General features: G+C 40.4%; 1 protein-coding gene across 21 annotated transcripts in view; it reads left to right on the top strand.

Annotated features, from left to right (window-relative positions):
• FOXP2 (forkhead box P2) overlaps positions 1–25,485 on the top strand; it is a 727,796-nt gene that overhangs the window by 491,775 nt on the left and 210,536 nt on the right. For 16 of the 21 annotated variants that reach the window (XM_053252207.1, XM_053252200.1, XM_053252215.1 and 13 more), the window contains one exon: positions 5,650–5,739. The exons of 2 other annotated variants lie outside the window; for them this stretch is intronic. In XM_053252207.1, coding sequence (XP_053108182.1) covers positions 5,650–5,739 — 90 coding nt within the window. Of the gene's footprint in view, positions 1–5,649; positions 5,740–7,524; positions 7,603–25,485 lie in introns of those variants that run through there. 3 more of the 21 variants (XM_053252216.1, XM_053252218.1, XM_053252220.1) reach the window with 3 other exon arrangements.

Here is a 25,485-nt window from a genome sequence, read left to right as displayed (position 1 = left end):
TTCTCCATTTTGAATAGTGTAATAGCTATGTGGAGGTGGTTTTGTTTACGAGTGTGTTTACTGTGAACCATTTCTGAAATGTCAAACCCTACAGTGCAAGAGATGATCTGATAATGCATGGCCAAATAATAAGCATTGACAGTGATGTTTCCTTATGAGTTAAACTCAAATCTTTTGAAATGATTTCTTGTTCTCATTCTGTATTATTTGTTTTTTCGCAATCTGTACTGTCACAATAAATTCACTGAGTAGTGGAGTTGCTACCATTTCTAAATTTTTTAAAAATTGAAAGAATACACTTATCATTGCTACTTCAGTAGCTGAAAATATAAATTAAGATTGTTCCCTTTCATATGGGAATATTACATAATGCTCCCTTTTCCTCGTTATTATTTTTTGTTGTCTTTTCATAGTGATTGGAAATGACTCAGCTCTAGGCAGTTTTGGATTATTCAGATTATCTAGACGCATTTCAAACTGTCTTTCGTGTGGGCTTTGGGGTTGAGGCTGCCTTGGTCGGCCTGATGGATGATCTCCAATTGGCTATCAACAGAGGGAGTGTGACTGCGGATCCTTATGGATCTCTCTGCGGCTTTTGAGACCATCAACCATGGTATCTTTCTGGACCGCCTGAGGAAGGTGGGATTGGGTGGTACTGTTTTACAGTGGTTCCGCTTCTACCTCTCTGGTAGATTCCAGATGGTGTCGCTTGAAGACTGTTGTTCTGCTAAGTGAGAAGTGAAGTATGAAGTTCCACAAGGCTCCATACTGTCTCCAATGCTCTTTAACATCTACATGAAACCGCTGGGTGATATCATCAGGAAGTTTGGTGCTGGGTGTTATCAACATGCTGATGACATCCAGATTTACTTCTCCATGTTGACCTCATCAGGAAATGGCATATCTTCCCTAAATGCCTGCTTGGAGGTGTTAATGGGTTGGATGAGGGTTAACAAACTGAGGTTGAATCCAAATAAGATGGAAGTACTGACTGTGGGGGGTGTTTAGATCTGCCTGTTCTGGGTGGGGTTACACTCACCCTGAAAGATCAGGTATTTAGCGTGGGAGTCTTTCTGGACCCAAGGCTCTCCCTGGTTTCTCAGGTTGAGGCATTGGCCAGGAGCGCTTTTTATCAGCTTTGGCTGATTCATCAGCTACACCCATTTCTAAAGGTGAATGACCATAAAACAGTGGCACATATGCTGGTAACCTCCAGGCTTGACTACTGTAATGTGATCTATGTGGGACTGCCTTTGTCCGTAGTCTGGAAACTATAGTTGGTACAGAATGTGGCAGCCAGATTGGTCTCTGGAACAACATGAAGGGACCATATAACACAGGTTTTGGAAGAACTGCCCTGGTTGCCGATATATTTCTGGTGAAATACAAAGTGCTGGTTATCTATTATATTAATTCTCCTGGGTGTGCCTTGGAATGTGCGTCCCAGAGCCCAGCTGATTGGCTGGGCAGTGGATGTGCCTGATTGGCTGAGGCACACCCAGGAGGATTGGTTGCCGCCGCGGTGGCCTGGCCGTGGAGGCCAGAGGTGACGGGCCTGGCCGCGGAGACAAGGCCCAGGTGGGGGGAAAGAAAGGGGGGCAGAAGTGGCAGTGGGAAGGAGAGGTGGTTGGACCCGGAAGCAGAGACTGGGGCAGAAGGGGGGAGGGAGAGGTAACTGCCGGGCCCAAAGAGCGCACAGATGCTCTGTGCGGGGTTGGCTAGTTACCAATAAAGCCATTAATGACTTGAGTCCAGGCTATTTAAGAGAGCGCCTCCTTTGTCATGAACCCTCCCGCCTTTTACAGTCTTATGGAGAGGTCCGGTACAGTTGCCACCAGCTCATCTGGTGGTGACTCAGGATTGGGCTTTCTCTGTGGCTGCCCCAGGGCTTTGAAATATGCTCCCTGCTGAAATAAGAGCATCTCCTTTTCTGTTTGTTTTCAGGAAGACCCTCAAGATTCTCCTGTTTCCACAAGCTTTAAATTAGAATTTTAATAATTTTAATTATTTGTTTTATATTGTTTTTACTGTGTTTTATGTACTTTAACCTGTGATTTTTAATATTAAAATGTGTACACAGTGTGTACATAATTAATTTAATATTATGTGTACACATGTAATTAAAAATTAATATTAATTTTTAATATTAATGTGTACACTGAGATTTACATATCAGGCAGATAAGAATATGATAAATTGATAAATAAATAAATGTTTTTTCAAAAATGATGTTGTGCAGATGTGCCAGTCATATCTCAGGCAATAGTATCTGGCTTTTTTCTGGGACTTCTGCAACTTGTTGTTCTAGCAAAGCACTTCTACAGGTGTGATATATTGTGTACCCTAAAACATCATGCTTTCAAGGAAGACCGGGGTGTGTGTGTGTGAAGTTGCAATTTGAAAATAACTTGTAGACCAGCTTATTAATAGTCAATTTTATATTAATAGACGTTTGGTACTTTCAATATTGTCTCTGCAAACCATGGTCTTCATATTTGAAGTCAGCTTTTCAGCATGCCTTCCTGTCCTCTCTAAAATAAACTCCCCTTCACTTCCTTTGTCAGCAGTATTTTATACCCCACATTTCTACCCAGTAATATATTCAAGGCTAGTTATAGTTACAAAATAATTCAATAAAATATCATGAGGGTAAATACAATGAAAGCAACCCAAAAGCAATTTAAAAGAAACAGTATTTTAAAAAGACCCTGGCTTAAAAATGCCTGCTGGAGGGAAAGTGTTTTCAAAGCTTTATAAATGTAGGCATTGAGGGCCAGATGCATATCTCCTTGGAGACCAGACCTCATTCTGGGCATCACAGAGGTCCTAACCTTTGTTCCATCCACCACATATATCCATTGGCAGAGGGAGTGAGAGAGGAGCTGCAGAATGGGAACAAGGTTCTCAGGCACGTTCATACAGGAGGAAGCAATTCCTGATTACTTTGGTCCCAGGCTATTTAGAGCTCTAAATATCATAACCATCAGCTTGAAAAAAAAACCCTGTAAACAAATGGGCAGCTGGTAGATAATCAGTGAAATATGGTCTGCCCTACTGGCCCTATCACAACACATACATTGACTAATTGAAGCTTCTAGACTGTCTTCAAAGGCAGCATAGTGTAGTGTATCTCTCAGCCAAACATACTTCAGGATTGTTGTGAGGATAAAAATAAGCATGTACTCTGAGCTCCTCGGAGGAAGAGTGGGAAACAAACAAACCCCATGGAGAGCACATTAGAGGAATCCAACCTGGAGGTCACTAAAGTCTGAATAACCATTAACTATGGTTTAGAACTGTATATATGCCAGTGCTAACCCTAGTTCCCTCATAAACTAGAACTTGAAAACATGGTCTGAAGTGAGTTTGCAAACTGTGCTTATGAGAAAAGTTGATTTAACCATAGTTATTATCAGTGCACATGTAATTCTAAACCACAGTTAATTATGACATGAGAAGGGAGGAGGATTGAGCTTGCGGGAGGAGAGCTGGTCTTGTGGTAGCAAGCATGACTTGTGTCCTTAGCTAAGCCGAGTCCACCCTGGTTGCATTTGAATGGGAGACTACATGTGAGCACTGTAAGACCTTCCCCTTAGGGGATGGAGAAGAGCATCTAGGGTCCAAGTGCCCTCTCTGGCATCTCCAAGATATGGCAGAGAGAGACTCCTGCCTGCAACCTTGGAGAAGCTGCTACCAGTCTGTGTAGACAATATTGAGATAGATAAACCAATGGTCTGACTCAGTATATGGCAGCTTCCTATGTTCCTAGGAAAGGAGGAGAGGGAGAGGGTGAAGGGGAGACCACTGCATCCCAAAATAATCTTGAATATGAAGAAAGTTAGTGATGCCCACCATTGAAATCAGTGAGACAAATTACTCACGACTAACTAATTAATTTCAACGAGCCATTAATTTCAATGGAATTTAAGAGCACTTAACTTCCTTAGGATACAATCCAGTTATTCAAGGGATACATCTGTGCTCCGAAATAAATAGCGGTCAGCCTTCCTTAGCAAGATTTTTCAGTGTAAATGAAGCATGCCTTCCATAGCAAGCTTCCGCCAAAGGAATCCTCTCAAGATTTATTGAATTTTGTTTAAAACAGAATTTTGTATAAAACTAAATAATAGTACCTCTATTCAGAATGCTATGAGTTCATAATTCTCACACCGATCACCAATTACCTGAGAATCTGAGAAAACACTAAGGATTATTGTGGGTATGTCTGTGTGTGTGCTGAAAGTATGTTCTACAGACTTGTATCAGTACCTTTTACTGGTGGACAAATCTGTGTTCTTAGGAGCTAGTGACAGTGCATGCAGTTTGTTTACTTTGGTTTGCTCTGTCTGCCTGCCTTCTTAGAAAACTTGCATGGAACCAGACTGTAGCAGCCCTCTCTGTCTTTTCATAATTGATCAGGGGATGACTGCTTTCCCTGAGGGTTAAGACGTGGCAACTTTTTCTGTTTGCTCAGCATCTCAATGCAGTAGTTCAAACATTGTTCACACCAGCTGGCAGTGTAATGCCATATGCACATCTTGTCAAAGCAACTGTTGTCATGGATACTGGAAACTACCTTAAAAACCAGCTCATTTGAGTCTAATCAAAAGTATACCTTTCTTTATTAGCTTGCTGGCAATTTTAAGGTGAAAGCTGGTCAAATCATAATTCGTTGTCTTATGGATAGTTCTATTGAATACTGGTACTCTGCCTAAAATATTAAAAGTACTTTCATACATTTGAGTTGTGTATCACTGATTTTCGGGGCGGGGAGTTAACTAGTGTGAATATACTATAGTTCGTTTTGAAGGGTTTTTTATTTTGAAAAAATATCTATTCTGTGCTCCATATTATTTGTTCCCACAGTACAGGGTCCATATTAAATGTAGCTCTTTTTCTAATAATTGGCATTGCTATACAGAGTTCCTATGCTCAGTTTTATTTTGCTTAATTCAAATGAAAGGATTTCTTAAAATACTATATCTTGATTGCAGTACTGTCGGCCACAGAAGCTAATCTGATTGGCTAAGTAGTGATTTCTTTGTTCTCAGAGTTTACTAAGAATGCAAATGAAAGCCACTTAATTTTATTTAGCATTAAAAACTGCACTTTATTTTGTCAAATGAGAGGTTTCCCCTTGAATTGCAAGTACAAAAAAGTGTTTTTAATCTTCAATGAATATCCTTATTAATTCAGTTTCAAGATAATCTGATGTTGATTCGTCAAATTTAATTACAGCTTCCGGTAACACTTGAAGTCTACTGCTTTTGCTTAAAAATTGTAATATGAAAATGCAAATTGAATGATGATTTACAAGGGTTTGAGCATTTTAGCTGAACACTTAAAGACAAGTTCCTTGTGGAGATGAGGCTATTGATGCGGTTTATGATTTTTCCTCTTCAAGCACTTTATACAAATTAATGCTATTTCCTTGAGGATTTGTTGCACATATATACTTTTCCACAAAATTTAGCAGAAGTAGTTTTTGTGGATTTTTCTGGATGTATGTAAAGGATACGTGACATCAAATGCGTGTGAGGAGGAGGAGGAGATCACATTTTGCATGAATCTTAATGTTAGGTAAGTTGCAAACAATAACATTTCCAGTGAAATTTTCAAAAATTATTTCCATATTGTCTTTACTTTCAGGCCTTGCAGGCAGCAAGACAGCTGCTTTTACAGCAACAGACAAGTGGACTGAAATCTCCTAAGAGCAGTGATAAACAGAGACCACTACAGGTTAGTAAAGCATCTTTACATCTGAGACCTAATTTCTAAAGGGCACTCAAGCGCACCTAAATATATGTACAACTATACTTTGACACCTTCTTGCATGTGTATATTTTCACAAAATGCCTTGGCTTGTGTACTGGTACTACAATCTATTATGAAACATTATACAGCGGGAATAAGCCTTTTATATTTGCTTGTAGTGGCTTAAAAGGTTGCACAGATTTAAGCAGAACAAGCTTGAATCCAATAGCTGCTACATAAAAAATATTTCCATTAACAACTAGAGAAGTTTGTCCACATTCTTAACTCTAAATGGATTATAACCAAGTGACAAATTTTCAACAACTCAAAAGCTTTCAGAACCATTATCTGAATGTACAAAGAGCAGCTGTTCCTTCTTTTAGAACAATGTATTTTATTGTATTGGTTGTGTGTTGAGAGGTTCCCCCCCTTCTCCTTCTCCTTCTTCTTCATATTGTGTGTCTGAAAAGAGAGCTTGTATTATGTGCTTAAGATATTATTCATAATATTGATTAGGAAAAAATGTATTTATAAATGTAAAATCTTATTAATCCAGTGAAAATAGGCTTTTTAAACACTATATTTGTTATATGGCTTAGTAAAAGGAATGGAAGAGGGCACCATGTCAAGAACTAGTTGTGGCTTCTTGGTTTGAACCAAATATTTGGTATTTCTTTGCTGAAAAATAGTGGGTTCTTTAAAGTGTGCATAGATGTATTCCTGGGAATAAGAATAATGTTGCTCTTCTCCTCTCAATACAATCCATGCTTTTCTTTAGTTCTTTCTCAAGTATATAGAAGATTTTCACTGTGATATTACAGTCTCTAAATAGTCATTTGAGGGAGTTCTGGATTTTACTTCATTCAAACCAAAGGCTGATTGAAATGTTACAGCCTCTACACAGAGGCTGCCAAAAACTGCTTCTGTGTGATACTCTTTTATGTGGTATTTGAAGTGTTTGAAAGCCATTAATCATGTGATCAGTGCTATCACAGGGAGACTCTTTATGCCAGCGCCATATAGTTCAGGTGACTGAAGGTTCTGGTATATGAAGATTCCATGCAAGCAGAATGAATCCCATGAAGAGTGGTTTTCAAAGGTTTACATTTGCCACGTCTAATGCTGTCACGCAGAAGTTATTTTCAACAACTTCCCATGTGGAAGTATAATATCTGAAGTGGCCCAACAAGTATATGAGAAAGTGAGTAGCAAAAGACAGAATATTATATTATTTAGTAGAACAGAACCCATGTTTTCCAACTTCAGTTTTTTGACTACCGTACTCCCCGCCACCCCGAAAAACACTAAGATTTCAGTTAATATTCCCTTGTTTCAGTTCATTTTCACACCATTTATCACTTTGGCTTCAGTTGCCTCCTTCCTGGTTAGTCACTTGGGCAATTTCACCCAGTTAGAGAAGGGTATATGTCAAAATGCCACGCAGCCGGATTTGGCTACATAATGATGCCACTGAATTGAATGAAGGCAATGTCAACAATGATGTGATCATATTTACAAGGATTGCTGAAAATGTGCTGAAAAGAGGAGGCGTTTTTGGTGCTACCAAAAACTATGAATGGTTTTGACTCAGCTTTGGAATAGTATGTTATAGTTCTTATCTCAGAATGGGTAGGAAGAGAGGGAAAAGTATTCAGGGCCTTGGGGTAAGAGTTCAGCCCATTCTAAGTGAAGTAGTGCACTTTCACCTTACTCCAGTGGATCCATGCACATGTGGAAGCTCTGTTGCTGACTATCTTGGGTCATTCACAGATCATTGTGTTGCTCTATGGACCTCTGAACTCTGTCCACCGGAGATGATAGCCTTGCTGTTGTTTCAGGATGAAAGAAGTGAGTAAAGAGTCCCTGATTTTGCCAGTGTTGCATTGCAATACTCCGTAAAATGTAACAACTAAAATGGCCCTTACTTCAGCCTCTCATTTACCCCTTGAACAAATAAGAGGTTAAAGTGAATTCAAAAGTTGTTATCCTAGGATAACTGATTGCGTAAGAAGGACTCAAGTGGATGAGAGAAAGCAAAGACCTCTTGGGGAAGAGGTGGGTAGGGAATGGCTGTTGTGAAACAATTTAGGTTGTGGTTGCCTTGTTAACTGTAAAATAGGAATCAGAGAAATAATATGAAGGTATGCATGATCAGAAAATGTAGTGTTTTAGGGGGTCTCTCCTTAGGGTTTTTAAATAGCCATTCAGATTCACTAATGACTCATAAGGTAGGGTTATTCCAAGAAACTGGAGACAGCTTACTGAGTTCTAATCCTGAGGAAATGAAACTGGCAATTATACTTTCAGGACCTGACCTGTCCTTATCTACCATGGGGAAAATTTGATCATAATGTGTGTATTAAGGGCTGGAAATGGACTATCTTGCTCAAAGTACCGGTTTATTTATGCTTAGTAATCTTAGCTAGGATTCCTATGTTTTTGCACTTATATATGTTTCATAGTTTCACATGTGCTCTTTTTTATTGAGTAAAGTGAAAAATGCTCTTTATTTCATTAATGTATATCCAGCATAATATAATTTCTGCATGAAATGTTTTAAAACCATATAGTATATAAGACTGTGATAACAAGTCCTTGGTGCTTTTATATTTCTGTCATTGACTGTTAATACAAGGGTTTGCATTGTTCATTGTGTAGAGGAGATTTATATCTGATGTTCTTTCTGTAATGTGTATTTGGCCAAATTCATGGGTCACAAAACAGTGCTATTCCATTACTCTATTCTGCCAGATTTAACGCTAACATGTGCCAAATTTTCATGGAAATAACTGCTTTTATTTTGTGTGTGTGTGTGTGTGTATCAACCACACACACACACACAAACACATGTATGCCTGTAGAAGTTGGGTATATAAAAATTGGTGTAATCCTAAATATTTTTATCTGGAAGTGAGCTCTAATAAATTCATTGGGACTTCCTCAGAAATTAGGATCAAACTGCTTGTGTTGATGTGGACTAGGAAGACCAGCAGGGCCTTCAAGACATTGAAAGTTTTCATATTAATGAGTCTTTAACTTCCTCTATTTTGGCTCAACTGATTTATCTGGTAAATTGAGTCAAGTTGGAACTGCATTACAAATCTAATAAAAAATGAATAAAACTTTGTACCTGGTTCACACATCAATGGGGAGCACTCAGTAGAGTTTGCTATCGTGTACTCACATTTTGATTTAAAAGAGAAGCTAATTTATATAGTGTTCCTTTTTGTGTTTTCTTCATTATGCAATAATTTATTTAATACAAAAACTGCTTTAGTTATGTTGGCAAGCCAACCATTTGAAAACTGTAAGAGAAATGTTCAGCCATCCCAAGGTAGTTTTAGGGGCAGCAGAACAAGCAAGGAGCTTTTAATGTGATTTCAAAGCATATGTATCAGCAGCATTGTTGTGGGGGAAAGTCCTCTGGAACCTTGCCCAGAGCTGGTCTTATAGTAGCAGGCATGACTTGTCCCCTTAAGCTAAGCAGGATCCGCCCTGGTTGCATACGAAAGGGAGACTAGAAGTGTGAGCACTATAAGATATTCCCCTTAGGGGATGGAGCTGCTCTGCGAAGAGCATCTAGGCTCCAAGTTCCTTCCCTGGCATCTCCAAGATAGGGCTGAGAGAGATTCCTGCCTGCAACCTTGGAGAAGCCGCTGCCAGTCTGTGTAGACAATACTGAGCTAGATAGACCAATGGTCTGACTTGGTATATGGCAGCTTCCTATGTTCCTATGTTTGATTCCGCCACTTGCATTCATCCTTCTATCACATGGATAGAGAATGGGACATCTTGCCAGAACCAAAGAGGATTAGACAGATGTCCTGCAATTATACTTGTTGCCTGACTGAATGAAGTTAAATGCAGCAAGGATGCATGCTCAAAACAAGGTTTTTATTTCGTAATCATGAAAGACGAAGTACAAGCCAGACGGTCTGGCTGATACTGCACATTGAAGCTGTGCAGTTGACCAGTTTATATAGGTTTCAGCAAACAAGCATGTCAGTAAAGCAATTAATACATGTCATTGGTAATTAAGCATACACATTCCAGAGGTGCTATTTAGAGCCTGGGAAGATGAGTTACTACTTGGCGTTTCTGATAACCTTACTCCCTATAAGTATCTGCTGCCAGGGATGTCTACTTTTGCTTGAGTGAGGGATTTGCTAATGGACTAGTTGCATAATTATGTTATCTATCTCCCGACAGGTTCTGGCATTTGTTATTTCTGGCCTCCTAGCTCACATTCTTGAGAGGGGCCCCACATTCCTGGTTTTAACACTTTCCCTGACTCAAACAATTGTCTTTATTTCAAGCCTAGTGGCTCTTTGTGTTGTTTAATAGTCCAAACTTTGAATCAAACTCTTGTACGCTTATTTGTAGGCCTGGATTAAACAATTCCATATCAGCATCATGGAATATTCAAATGCCCTTGGCATAATGTTTGAACTTCTCATGACAAAATTCATTAACTTGAGATAACACCTACTGTACATTCATTAAAACTACCCAAGTCATATATTGAGAGTTTAATTTTTAAAATATGTATCATTGTTAGAATACATGTTTTAAAGACTTAATCATAGTTCCCAATAAAATATAGCAGTGTTATGTTGATAGTAAATAAATAGTGTTAGATGGCTAGAATATTAAGGCCATATTGAACTTTGAGAATTTTACCAAAACCTGTTGAATAAAGTAAGGATTATACCTCAAAATTCAGCTTTGGGGGTCCTAAGTGATAGCTTGAACGATGTGTACTATCTATGCACCCAGTGTATCTGAAAGTTTATTTCTCAGCAGCTTCTCCCATTAAACATAAAAATGCATTTTAAAAGTGATTTGAAAGTTTGTGACAAAGGAGACTCAAATAGATTAAAAAAACGAACGGAATCCACAATGGAATCAATTTCCTGTGAGCATCCCTTATGCCAAATCCACAATTCTGTTTTTGAAAAAGTAAGTATAATTATAGAGTTAAGATGAGATATGAAAATCCCATACCGCCATTATAAGCCCAGAACAGTCTATGTGTCATAAAATCCAAGCCATATACCCAATTCACCTGAAATTTGGCACAGAGCAACGAGGTCCAAAGTGCCACCAGATGTCCAAATGTGGCATAGATTCACTGAGAAACTACAGAGATAAAAAAAGTATTAAACTTGACCCCTTGGAAAACTGTTTTTCATATTATATTAACCTAAATTTAACCAAGGTAGCTGGCATCTCCCCCCCCCCTTAGTTCAGTCTATTTAAAAATTCAGCTGTATAGAACAGTTCATCCTTTGTGCGGGGGGGGGACACACACACTCTATTTGTATTTCTTGTGGTATTAGCATTTTGCAGGGTGGCCAGAAAGGGGTATACTCATGAGGCAAATGGGCCGTAACCCAAAATTTGGCTTTAAAAAAGCGAAATCTGGCAACAGAGATTTGAAGCCCAATTATAATAATAGGGTAATCAACTGAGGGCTCACATCACACCTGTTAAGTAGTCTGATTTGTTCTTTCTGGTTGCCTCTCTTTCTCCTTAGTTGTGTGGAATAATTGAGCCATCATAGCCAACTGCCTTGTGTATCTTAACTTGATCCTTGTTTAGATCAGATATTGCTGCCTTCCTGAGTCTCTTTTGTGTCTGCAGTAGCTGCCTAACAGAAATATCCCTTACATGTTTACTCCAGAGAAACTCCTACTGTTATTAAGGGGGAGAAGTAAGGGAAAGATACCCATCAAAACATAGAGAATAATGGAAACATTATTCTGTTTTTAAATGAGGGGAGGGAATAATCCCTTTAAAAAGTGGGTAGAGGAGAATAATCTTTAAAAACAGGAGAGGGAATAATATGATAATTCTGTTAAAAAGGAGAAATAACCCCATCTCCCCTTCACCTGGCACACACTTTGTGCTCATATAATTCTGACAGTATCCGCAGCATCCTACAGTGGATGGGATCTCTAGTATATTTTTAATAGAATGCCAAAAACCCCTCATCTTCTCTTTTGTAGATGTACAGGAAGAAATATGTAGTACCCTGAATAGGAGGTCTGGTTTCAAGAAGAGAAATGATGCTGGCTGAGGCCCAGTTGTCATGCACCTAGAGCTGGGTCTTCTCAGTTGTTGTACCTGGATTGTGGAACTTTCTCCCATAGACTGAGCTCCCTTACCTCCTTTACAGTCATTTTGTAGGTAGAGGAAAGCTGCTCTCTTTGACTGTTCTCCTTATCTAAGCTTTTGAACTATAAAAGGATCCTAGTAGCCCTATTTAGTTACTGCTTGTGTAGTGTGTTTACTGTGCACTTGCACTTTGATTTTAGCTTTCATTTTATTGTTTATTTTTTACTGTTTTTCTTTTCCTTTTCTTTTTGCTAGTTCATATTTGTGTTGGAAGCTACCTTGGAGTCTATGTGACAAAAGGTGACCTTAAAATATAAAAGTAAAATAAAATACTCTGATTATTTTTACAGAGTAGCACTTCTTATCTCTGTTTCTGTACTGATGAAGAACACATGAATTTGTCTTTGTATCTTTTTCTCCATAGGGTCTCTAATGAAGAGAAATGCACATTGTGTATGCTCAGAGGATATGCCCTTGGTTTACAGCTTTGTATTTGTATATATGAAATACAATATAGTATTTTATGTCTTTGTTTCTGTACTGTTGTCAGACATCATTAAGTGAGTACCATTTTGTACCTTGCCCCCCTTATGGTCTAAGGAAGAGAAATGCACTTTGTAAGCTCAGAAAACTGTGCTTACAGTTTGCAGCTTTCAAAATATAGTACTTTGTAGATAGCAGGGAATGAAAAAGAGAGACACCAATTTTTGATTAAACATACTACAAGTTTATTAAAATAGCATACTCTTAGCAACCTGTGGAGATCCGGGGTAGAAAATTTTCTTTGGAAAAGTTTCCCATACTTCATTTTTTGTGGAAAAATTTCAGTTTCTAAAATTTCATTGGCTGACATCCAGACTAGCACTGTATACATGAGGCAGTGCAAGTTCCAGACTATTGCTGCTCTGCCACTTTGCAGCCCTAGATGGGGAGGCAACATTACAAACCACTAATTTACTGGATTCTAGTGGGTATGTTTGTTTGATGGCAGAAGATTTACAAGGGGATGAACTCGCACGAAAGACAAATATTTCTGATGTTTTCCCCCAGTTGGAATGTTTCAATCCTCTTGTACAGCAAAGTTTTCTAATTCAAAAAACAGTGGAGCTTGTCTTTACAAAAATCACGGCTGTTGCTTTAAAAGTAGATAATCTTAAAGAGGCATTTGATAAATTTGCAGAAACTCTTGCCACTATAGGGAGCGGGGCGGGGGGGTGGATAAACTGAATGAAGTAGGTTGTAACAATCGCATGCCAAATGGACAGAAACCATGAGGTGCTCAAAATTCCAATTTTGAGGAAGGAAGTAGCTGTATGAGCAATTGTTTGAGAGTATTACAGCCAAAACAAGTGGTATTACAAATATCCCAGAATTGGAGGGACCATGGAATGGTTTTTATTCAATGATGTGACTCCCAGTGTACTGGGGATGGAATGGTTTTTATTCAAGAACTCACTCTCTATCTCAATTGCTTTGATGTCAAGTGCATTCCTGGACCTCACTAATATACACTATCTTCTTGGGAAATTTGGTATTAAGAGGATCCTTCTGACCTTTTCTCAAACTACAATTCCTCTCATGCTCATTAAACTAAGACCAATCCTTAGGACTTTTGAGATTCAAGCTACACGGGTATTTTCTGATGGCCATACCTCGGCCATTAATACCAGGTAGAGCTAAGGAGACGGGGGTGGGGAAAACAGTCCAGAGAGACAAACTATTATGAAAGATAAGGCCTCTGCCACTATGGCCTTGAAGGAGCGGGGAAATGTTAACACCCACACTCCAACTGATAAGCAAAGGAAACTCCTTTCTGAAATCCCATGGAAGTTAACTTCTTGTTTGACCTGCAAATGGCTGAACAACAGAAAATCAGTGACAGCATTAAGGACCTGAAAGTAGCTTTTAAAAAACATGGCAGAACCTCTGTCTGTGCATCCTCAACAAGAAAGGAACATAGCTAAACTATCAGTACAACACTCTTTATCAGAAAAGCTGTCCCAGGAGGAGGCATGACATCATGCATGGCACTACACATTCCCTTGCTTGTGCTGCTGCTGCTAGCAGGAAGCTGACCTCTTTAAGCCAGACCCCAGCTGAGGTGACACAGAGGCTTGGGAAGAGGATTCAGCTGGATCTGACTACTTACAGTGTGGAGGACTATGATGCCAACTCTGATGTGATTCCCAGTGTACTGGGGATGACGGCAGAAGAAATTAAGCAAGTGGCCATAGCCTGGCAGAGTGATATGGACTGCCTTTCAAAGAAGCTCCACAAAACAAAGGATGATGCTGTCCAACCTGATCTACTCCATCTGAAACCTTTGCCAGATCAGGACAAGTGGCGGATGTGACTCAGCCAGACTCCCAGGAAACAACTTCTGCTGATTGTCATTTGGTGATTGCTATTGATTCATCTCCTTCCAGTTACGCCAGGTGAGGAGCCCCTGGCTATTCTGGCAACAGCCTCTGGGCTGATGCAGAGCCCGGAGGGCCCAACTTCCTCACGCTTCCTACAGGTTTCAGAGATATTCCAACCTCAAGAGGACATCACTTCACAGATTGTCTATACCAAATTAGACAGCAAAGGGACAGTGGTCCTTAATTGCTCTCCTGACAAGGATGCTGATACCTCACCTGCGAAACTGGGTTGTGTAGACGCTTCCCTTCCATTGGATTGACATTCTATGACCTGACACCCCCTACAGCTCATCTGCTGGAATATTGCTGAATGGGGCAATAAGATATATGTTCCCAGTTTCATGAATACCTTAATTAAGTATGATATAGTACTGTTGCAAGAAAGCTGGATGACAGGATTTTGATTGCTATGGCTTTAATATTTCTACAGTAAATGCTACACTCAGTCAAAGGAAAGGTAAACCTAGCGGGAGGTTGGGCATAATGGTATCTACATCCTTACATGCTGTAGTTCAGACTCTTCCAGCATGTGATCAAATGGCAATGGCTATTCATATTCATCTAGGTACTAGCAATATGCTGCTTATTAATTTCTACCTACCTCCACAGTGGCTAAAAGCTCAATATAAGAGTAACTGGCAGAACTTAAAAATATATATTGATAGTGTGTTGGCTGAATTTCCCACAGCATATGTGCTAATTAGGGGATACTTTAATGCAAGAATGGGGCTGATGATATGGCTTTATATGCACAATACCATCGTTGTTCCCCAGATTTATGTGAAATGAACATCTTGCCGAAGCGCCAGTTTAAGGACACTGTCTTAAATTTTGCTGGATTTTGCCTGCCCTATTGCTCAAACTTAAACATTATCCTATTGCCTATTGCTCAGACTTAAACACTATAGCCTATTGCTCAAACTTAAACATTATCAATGGGGCAATTGATGGTGACATCTCTGCAGAATATACTTATTGGGGGCCTGGGATGAGTACAATTGATTATATGATTGTCTCACATAACACGATCCATCTACTGACTTCTTACCAGGTGATATTGAGCCACCCAGAGAGTGACCACCTCCCAATAACTTTAAGCTTAAATCTTTCTGAAGTTTATGTACAGCTTGATAGTTACCATCAAATTGATCTGGAAGGTAACATTAAATGGATGGGTTAAATGCGGGTTAAATGGATGGCAGAAGTTAGCAAAGTAGCTACCCAGTTAATTCACTCAGGTTACAGCAAATCAAGGTAAATATAAGGAGTCTTACTTAATGAATGTACTTTAAGAGTCTTACTAATGAACTGCAGGGGCTCCTGATAAATAAAGAAGTGAGGACTAGGCAATCAGGGGGTCCAAGGTCGAAATAATGGTTTGACCAGGAGTGCATACAGGCCAAAAAATACCTCATCAGATTCTACAGGCATTATAAAGAAACTGCAGATGCCACAAATGCATAAGCCCTGTTATTTTAAAAAATATATAAACAATTACTTTTAGATAAAAAAAGGAAAGCAACTAAAGCAACCTGCAGCAACTGATAGAAGCTGTAAAATCCAGACATTCTTGCACATTCTGGTATAATGTGACACAAAGATCAGGCAGCAAATTGGAATGCCATATATCTGCGACTGTATGAGAAGCTCACTTCCATTCATTATATGCTCAACAAAGTGACTCAATGGACCATATGTCCTTAGAGGCAGAGCCATCCATGCAGACACTATCAAACTGGTCACCAGTATCTGTTGGGGAGATGAAGCAATTAATTGGACAGCTGAAAAGGAACAAGGCCCCTGGTCATTATTTCATCCCTGCTGAGGTATTCCAATCCAATATTGATTGGTGGCACCAGTATTGGCAGCACTCTTCACATATATTAATAAATCCACCCATATCCCAGAAGACTGGGTTATGACAATTATTCTCCCAATCTATAAAAAAAGGACAAAGGAAAGATCCTGCCAACTATCGCCCGATCAGTCTTTTGAATGTGATCAGCAAGCTTTACACAAAGCACCTATTTGTGAAGTTCTATGATTGGATAGAAGATAACAATATTCAAGCTGAAGAAAAAGCAGGATTTAGGCCAAGAAGATCTACAATAGATCAAGCAATGATTTTGCAACATCTAGTGGAGAAATATGCACATGGTTTTAAGACCCCATTTTATGTGGCCTTTGTAGATCTAAAGTCTGCTTTTGACTCCACCCCTAGAGATGGAGTAACTATTGGCTGAAGGTGGTATTCTCAACAATGGGTCTGGCCCCACTGATGCTTGAAGATAGTTTCCAATCACAGTGGAAGTCAGTTGTTAAAGAAAAGCTCGCCTTTTATGGCTTTTCCCTTGAAGTGCTGCAATCCATGGGTTACGAACAAGCAAAAAAGGCTGTACAGCAAAGAATATTGGATATGGAATGGGGCAACAGGAGATAAGCAAGGCCCCAAAACAACTTAAATCATGGAGACATGCTTTTAGCACCAAGCCAGCTGATTATTGTCAAGCCCTAATAACTTCCAAATATTGTAGAGCATTTACGCTGGCCCGCTTTAACCTGTTGCCTTCAGCAGTGTTCTATGGTAGATATGGTGAGATTCTTTATTCTGAATGTTACTGTCCATGTAGTACACAGGCCATAGAGGATGTGGGTCATGTTTTATTATACTGTAATTTTTATAGGGATTCGCGTGAATCATTAATTTTACCCTTGATTAAGGACTTACCAGGCAGAGGAGATGAAGCATATATTTTATTTCTCTTATCAGACCACCAAGCCCACGTTACTCATAACGTGACTAGGTTTTGTGTAATAGCAATGAATATACGATGGCATCTAATGAGTAATATACTGGAGTAATCTACTATACTACTGTATATACATAAAGTTATTGTTGCTGTATTATTGTATGGAACTGATTTTGTGCTCCCTCCCCCCCCCTTGCTTCTGTACTTGTCAAAGACTGTAATAAAGTTTATCTATCTATCTTTTGAATTGCCCATGGTTTTTCCTTTGGGTTGGAGGAATATATGAAGCAGATTTCCATTTTTTATTCTTTAGCGTACAGCATTGCAGGGTCATTGAAAAATTGCTGAATTAATGCTGTATTGTGCTCTTACTACTTCCTGCCCCCCAGTATTTTACATCATTTTTACTCTACATTCCTTAAGGAAAGTAAGCTTATGAGATAACCTGGCTGAGTGTGCGTGTGTGTGTCTGTCTGTCCATGTGCCTCCCCCCACAATACAACTTTGCAGTGTCTAGAGCAATATGAACTCAATTGGGTACAGCTGTTGGGAGATTTCAGTTGTAGGCGTAGTTTATGTTGATGTAATCCACACCAATTCAAGATGGTGAATGCTTAAACATTTGTGGCGCAAGTGGGCTAACTTGTGGACTGTCTAACAGATTTGAACCAAATTTGGTACACTTGTAGTGAGTGACACATAGGGACACCTCAATGGCATCGTTTGTAATGATGTCATTCACCTCAATTCAAGATGGTGGATGCATAAGCATTTGAAGCGCAGGTGGTCTAACTTGTGAACCACGTGTCCTATTTGAAACAAATTTGTTATAGCTGTAGCGATGCCTCATTGGCGTAGTTTGTAAGATGTCGTCTACCTTGATTCAAAATGGCAAACATGTGAATGTTCGTGGTGCAAGTAAACTAACTTGTAGACCGCCTAACTAATTTCAACAAAATTTGGTAGAGTTGTGGTTAGTGACCCATAGGGACACCTCAGTGGCATAGTTTGTGATGATGGCAACCACCTCAATTCAAGATGGCAGATGCATGAACATTGGAGGCACAAGTGGGCTAACTTATTTGAACCAAATCTGCTACAGATTTATAGGGACCCATAGAGATGCCTCAACTGCATAGCTTGTGATGAAGTCATCCACCCCAATTCAAGATGGCAGCTGTGAACATTTAAGGCTAAAGTGGGCTAACTTGTGGGCATGGTAATCAGAAGTCCAGCAGAGGAGAGGAAGAACCCATCTGATTCCCATCCGTTGTTGCCCAGTGTGAGAGACCAGGTGGGTGCTGTTGGCTCCTTCTGCTGCTACCTGCCTGCTCCTGTTTCCCTTGTGAAACTGTGGCCTGCTGCCTCTGCGAACACCTGTGGGGAGTGTGTGCAGGACTGGGGCCAGAGGTGAGTGACTCAGCAGTTCCTGGAGTCACCTGCCCAGCTCTGGGCCTTTATAGGAATGCTGCCTGTCTCTCAGCCTACTAAAAGCCCAGCAGAAGAGAAGAAGAGCCCATCTGGGTGGGTGCTGTTGGCTCCTTCTGCTGCTACCTGTCTGTTCCTGCTTTCCCTGTGAGGTTGCTGCCTCTGTGAACACCTGTTGATAGTGTGTGCAGGACTGGGGCCAGGGGTGAGTGACTCAGTAGTTCCTGGGATCACCTGCCCAGCTCTGGGACTTTATAGGAATACTGCTTGTGGCGGTGGGGTCACCACCAAAGGGGCTCACCCCTTTGAGGGAGCCACTTAGGGAGATAACGAGGGTGAGGGCCAGGCTGTTTGGCTCAGGATCTCTTGTGGGTTGTAAAGGTAGGAGGATATTTTAAACGGGCTTCTGTTTGAAATGCTGGGTGAGTTGAGTTTTAATGTGTCTGGAGATGGGGTGTATCCACTGATTATGGGGCAGTTATTCCAGTGGTGGTGAGGAATAAAAAAAGTAACATTGACAGGTCAGCAGGCCATTGCAGGAAAAAAGAAATCAGAAACTTAATTGCTGTTTCCCCTTCTGGCTGTCCTGCCAGCTCTTTGACCTTGAAAAGCAATGCCAACCACTCACAGAGCCTCATCTTGCTCCTTTGTAATGCCAGGTCAGTCCAGAATAAACCTGAAATCATCCATGATTTAATTCTGGATGAAAGGGCCGATCTGATATGTATTACAGAGACTTGGTTGGGGAAGGCTGGTGGCCCAGTCTGGTCCCAGCTTCTCCCTCCAAGCTATTCTGTTGAGGAGCAGGGGATGGGAAGTGGGCGGGAAGTGGAGTGGCTGTGGTCTAAAAGAACAGTATCTCCCTTGCCAGGTTCCCTGTCGAAGTGTCTGACCATATTAAATGTGTGTACTTAAGTTTGGGGTCCATGGATAGACTGGGACTTCTTTTGGTGTACCAATCGCCCTGCTGCCTAACTGAGCTGACGGACTTGGGCTTGGGCTTGGCATTGAAATCTCCCAGGCTTGTGGTGCTGGGAAACTTAAGTGTTCACTTTGGGACCAGTTTGTTCGGGATGACTCAGGAGTTCATAGAGGCCATGACAACTATTGGGCCTATCCCAAGTGGTCTCGGGACCAACACATATTGCTGGTTACACACTTGATCTGGTCTTTCACTCTGAACAGGGTGGTGTTCTGTGCATGGGAGCTCCTGTGATATCCCCATTGTCATGGACAGACCACCATCTGGTTAAGGTTGGACTCACGACTATGTCCCACCTCCACAGGGGCGGAGGGCCCATTAGGATGGGTCACCTGTGAAGGTTTTTTGATCCAATAGGATTCCAAGAAGTCTTGGAGGAGTGGGTGTTGGCTCTGCTGGTGACCCTGTTGGAACTCTGGTGGAGAATTGGAATAATCAACTCACCAGGGCAGTGGACACAATTGCTCCTAAGCGTGCTCTCTGGCCCACTTCGAAACTGGCCCCTTGGTGTATGGAAGAACTACAGGGACTGAAGTGGCGAAGTAGACGACTAGAGCACAAATGGTGAAAGACCTGATTTGAATCTGACATATTATTACATAGCGCGCATTTGAAGATCTATGCTCAGGCTAGATGTGTGGCAAAGAAGCAATTCTTTTCCTCCCATATCATGCCCACAACTTCACATCTGGCAGAGTTGTTCAGGGTTGTGAAGGGGCTAATTTGCGACCCTTCCCCCTTGAATCCGTACTTGGAACCAACAATTACTTGCTGTGATGTTTTTAATGAGTTTTTGGTGGACAAAATCTTTCGTATTTCGACTGACTTGGATTGAGTTTGATGCTGAGGTGTCCAGCTGCTCCTCTTATGTGATGACCCTGGATCAATTTCAGTTTGTGACTCCTGAAGATGTGGACAGGTTGCTTGGAATGCTTCGGCCTACACCTGGCCTCTTGATCCTTGCCTGAAATGGCTTATACTATCTGGCAGGGAGGCTGTTGTAGAGGGCCTGGTAGAGATCATAAATGCTTCACTGAGGGAGGGAAAGATGCCTCCTTAAGGAGGCAATCATTAGACCACTTCTGAAGAAGCCATCCTTGGATCCCTCGGAATTAAAAACTACAGGCCTGTCTCTAAACTTCCATGGTTGAACAAGGTGATTGAGAAGGTGGTGGCCTCCCAGCTCCAGGCAGTCTTGGAGGAAACTGATCATCTAGACCCATTTCAAACTGGCTTTTGGGCAGGCTATGGTGTGGAGACTGCCTTGGTTGTCCTGTTAGATTATCTCCAATTGGGAATTGACAGAGGGAGTGCGACTCTGTTGGTCCCTTTAGATCTTTCTGTGGCTTTCAATACTATTGACCGTAGTATCCTTCTGGAACATCTGAGGGGATTGTGGGTGGGAGCACTGCTCTGCAGTGGTTCTGCTCCTACCTTACAGGCAGATTCCAGATGGTGTCTCTTGGAGACTGTTGTTCTTCAACATTGGAACTTTCATATGGTGTCCCTTAGGGTTCTGTATTGTCTCCGATACTGTTTAACATCTACATGAAACCGCTGGGAGAGATCATCAAGAGATTTAGTGCACGGTTGTATCAATATGCTGATGACACCCAAATCTATTTCTCCATGTCAACATCATCAGGATAAGGCATAACCTCCCTAAATGCCTGCCTGGAGGCAGTAATAGGCTGGATGAGGGATAACAAACTGAGGCTGAATCCAGATAAGATGGAACTACTTATTGTGCGGGGTTGGAACTTGGGAGACAATTTTGACCTGTCTATTCTGGATGGATCATGCTCTCCTGGATGTAACATGTACACAGTCTGGGGGTGCTTCTGGATCCAAACCTCTCCCTGGTGTTCCAGATTGAGGCAGTGGCCAGTGGTACTTTTTATCGGCTTCGGTTGATACGCTAGCTGGGTACGTTTCTTGAGATGAACACCCTCAAAACGGTGGTACATATGTTGGTAACCTCTAGGCTGGATTGCTGCAATGTGCTCTATGCGGGGCTGCCTTTTTATGTTGTCGGGAAGCTGCAGTTAGTCCAAAATGCAGCAGCCAGGTTGGTCTCTGTGTCTACTAGGAGAGACCATATTACTCCTGTGTTGAAAGAACTGTACTGGCTGCCAGTACATTTTCAGGCAAAATACAAGGTGCTAGTTATTAAAATGACCTACAGAGGTCATCTGGAGAGGTCTGTCTCCAGTTACCACTGGTACGTCTGGTGGCAACTTGGAATTTGGCTTTTTCTGTAGCTGCTCCTGGTCTCTGGAATGCACTCCTGGCAGATATCTGCAATTTAGGCTCGCTGTCGGCCTTTAAGAGAACCCTAAAAACTTATTTGTTTGGCCTGGCTGTTCAAGTTTTGTAAAGTGCTGTTGTTGTTGTTTTAAGTATTTTAATTGGTTTTAAATGGTTTTAATTAGATAGATAGCTAGATAGATAGATTTTTATTTCAGTCATTGACCAGTAAAAGAGTACAGTTACGTAGACTCAGAATGAATTTTACAGACAATGTAACAAAACTTAGCCATTCTGCAAATAATCTCCTTATTGGTGTTTGCTAATAAAATATTTTTAAATAAAAGTCATCAGGACGTCCAGGGAGGTTTTCCAATAGAGGGGAAATTAATCTTAAACAAATATCCTTATAGAAAACACAATATAGTGGGGGTGTGTGTGTGTGTGCCAATTCATCCTGTAGTTCTATATCTAAAATGTGTTGTTTAACCACCTTTGTGGCCACCTTTGTGGCCTGATCTAGTCCTAGGTCAATTAATTCAACTGGGGAAAGTCTGTAATGAGTTAATTTATTTATGACTAAAGACTTCCATTGAAATTTGTGGCCGTCCATCACTATTAAGGAGGCTAAACCCCCTGAGCAAGGACCAATTTTAGCCAAAACAGAATCATACAACGCCAATAACATGACTCAAGCCTAATAAGTCCCACCTCACATCTAATTACTGCATTTGGCATGCAGTGAGGGACTTGCAGTATGTGTCTAATAAACTTAGCTTGTATGGCTTCTAAAGGTGCAAAGTTGTTAATAGGCCCCAATTGAATGCCATATAAAAGTAAGGGATACACGTTGGCAGTAAAAAGCCTAATTGTAGCAGGAATAAATAATGCCCCTTGCGTAGAGTGATAAGATTTAATTTTGTTTATGCCAAGTTGAGCAGTCTGCCTGATTGAATTAAAATGGGCATTCCTAGAACCCGATGAGTGAAAGACTATACCCAAATATTTAAAAGAGTTCACCTGTTCGATTTTATGTCCATTCATGAGCCAATTGTGTGGCCTTGGGTTCTTAGCAAAAACCATTACCTTCATTTTGGAGTAATTTATTTCAATTAGCTCACTAGCAACCATGATAAACAAGACTATACAAGAGACCCTTGTTTTCTGCAGGTTTTCCATTCACGGATTCGCATATCTGCAGTCAGGTCATAGGGACCCAGTTCCTTTATTTGTGAGGCGGAAATAGGGCTATTTTCACTTATCTGTGGTTTATGGATGGTCAGAAATGACTTCTGACCTCATTTCCTGCCACCATTTTGTGGCTGTTTTCTGCAAAAAACAACCGCCCCAAAACATACCCCACACAAAAATGAAAGCCAGAGGATTTGGAAGTTTTGGGAGCATTGCTGGAGCACTGGCAGGATTGATTTGATTTAAGTCAAATTGATTTAAATCGTGATTTAAATCATGATTTAATTCGCTTCACAGACGGACTCAATTTTAATGATTTAAATCACTATTTATTTATTCATTCATTCAGTTTTTATACCGCCCTTCTAGAAAGGCTCAGTAATTTAAATTACTAGCCAGGAAGATTCTGTAAGGTTTTCTATAAAAGTACATTCTTGTCTAATCTAAAATAACTTTAATACATATTTAGAGATAGATGTAGGTTTTAATTTTAGACAGTAGGTACACACCGTAATAGGTACACAGTTCTCATACTGCTGTTTTATTTGTGCAACTAGGGTCTGCTTTTCATTGTTGCACTGTTTGCATTTTGCACACACGCCTTTCTTACCCACAGGTACAGGAACGTCATTAAAATATTCTCTTTTTAATGGAATATTTTATAATTATATTTTTCTTTTATGGCCTGCTGCCATGATAAGTATTTCCCTTCTACAATGGAGGATATACTCGGAATGTTTCCTCAAGACAGCATGATTATGTTCTGTTCACGTTTGGTTTCATTCATTCATTCATTCGATTTCTATATCGCCCTTCCAAAAAAATGGCACAGAACAGTTTATATAGAGAAATAATAAATAAATAAGTTGGATCCCTGTCCCCAAAGGGCTCACAATCTAAAAAGAAACATGAGATAGACACCAGCAACAGTCACTGGAGGTCCTGTGCTGGGGGGTGGAAAGGGCTAGTTACTCACCCCCTGAGAATCACCATGTTAAAAAGGTGCCTCTTTGCCAAGTTAGCAGGGGTTTCACTTTCTGTTCCCTTCCCCTGCCCATCCTGTGCATTTATATCCAGATTCCTCCTCCTCGCTCAAACCTACTCCATCACACCAAATCCTCTATTCATTCATTGACCTTCTTTGTCTTTGCACTTTTGTGGTGGGGGTGGGTGGGTATAGAGGTTGACTGTGTGTGTGTGCCGCATGTGCACCACCTGCAAAATAAGACTGATCAGGTCTGTTATTCTGTTGTCTCTCATCCCCATATACTGCTGTTAACATATAGAATATAATTATGATTAATATTCATGATGATATCTTTGATTAGGTTCTTTGTGATTTTTTTTTAAATCAATTTAAAATCTGATTTAAATGTTAAAAAATGATTTCACTTAAAAATTACATTTTTCAAATCATTGATTTTTATCAACCCTAAGCACTGGAGATCAAGGTACTGTGTCTATTTCTGCTCCCCCCCATCCTTTTGTTGTGATTTTCGGCAAACTTCAGTGTGCTTAGGAACCTAAACCCCTAATCCCCACATGGTTAAGGTCTCTTTATTTGTAGTTTTGTTATCCACAGAAATAGGCAGGAACGGAACCACTGCAAATACAGGTGAAACTCGGAAAATTAGAATATCGTGCAAAAGTCCATTAATTTCAGTAATGCAAATTAAAAGGTGAAACTGATATATGAGACAGACGCATTACATGCAAAGCGAGATAAGTCAAGCCTTAATTTGTTATAATTGTGATGATCATGGCGTACAGCTCATGAAAACCCCCAAATCCACAATCTCAGAAAATTAGAATATTACATGGAACCAAGAAGACAAGGATTGTAGAATAGAACAATATCGGACCTCTGAAAAGTATACAGTGTACTGTGCTTGTTTGGCCAGCAAACTCGCCTGACCTGACCCCATAGAGAATCTATGGGGCATTGCCAAGAGAAGGATGAGAGACATGAGACCAAACAATGCAAAAGAGCTGAAGGCCGCTAATGAAGCATCCTGGTCTTCCATAATACCTCATCAGTGCCACAGGCTGATAGCATCCATGCCACGCCGCATTGAGGCAGTAATTGCTGCAAAAGGGGCCCAAACCAAGTACTGAATACATATGCATGCTTATACTTTTCAGAGGTCCGATATTGTTCTATTCTACAATCCTTGTCTTCTTGGTTCCATGTAATATTCTAATTTTCTGAGATTGTGGATTTGGGGTTTTCATGAGCTGTACGCCATGATCATCACAATTATAACAAATTAAGGCTTGACTTATCTCGCTTTGCATGTAATGCGTCTGTCTCATATATCAGTTTCACCTTTTAATTTGCATTACTGAAATTAATGGACTTTTGCACGATATTCTAATTTTCCGAGTTTCACCTGTAAACAGGGCCTACTTTATGAAGACTTTACTGCTTATATGGTTTGGAAGTTAAAGGCATCTTAACTTGGAATTTCTATGCTTTTTAGAGCACAGGTACATATCAAACTGTTGCTCATCTAAAATTACAGGATTTTTTATGATTTAAACAAATGAAGCGGTCTTTTGCCAAGTCACACCATTAGTTCATCTCCCTCAGTACTAT

The sequence above is a fragment of the Hemicordylus capensis genome, chromosome 5 (genome assembly GCF_027244095.1).
Source record: "Hemicordylus capensis ecotype Gifberg chromosome 5, rHemCap1.1.pri, whole genome shotgun sequence".
In the NCBI taxonomy this organism is placed as follows: domain Eukaryota; kingdom Metazoa; phylum Chordata; class Lepidosauria; order Squamata; family Cordylidae; genus Hemicordylus; species Hemicordylus capensis.
The sequence above is the reverse complement of the archived record's forward strand: the minus strand, read 5'-3'. Positions and strand labels throughout refer to the sequence as shown.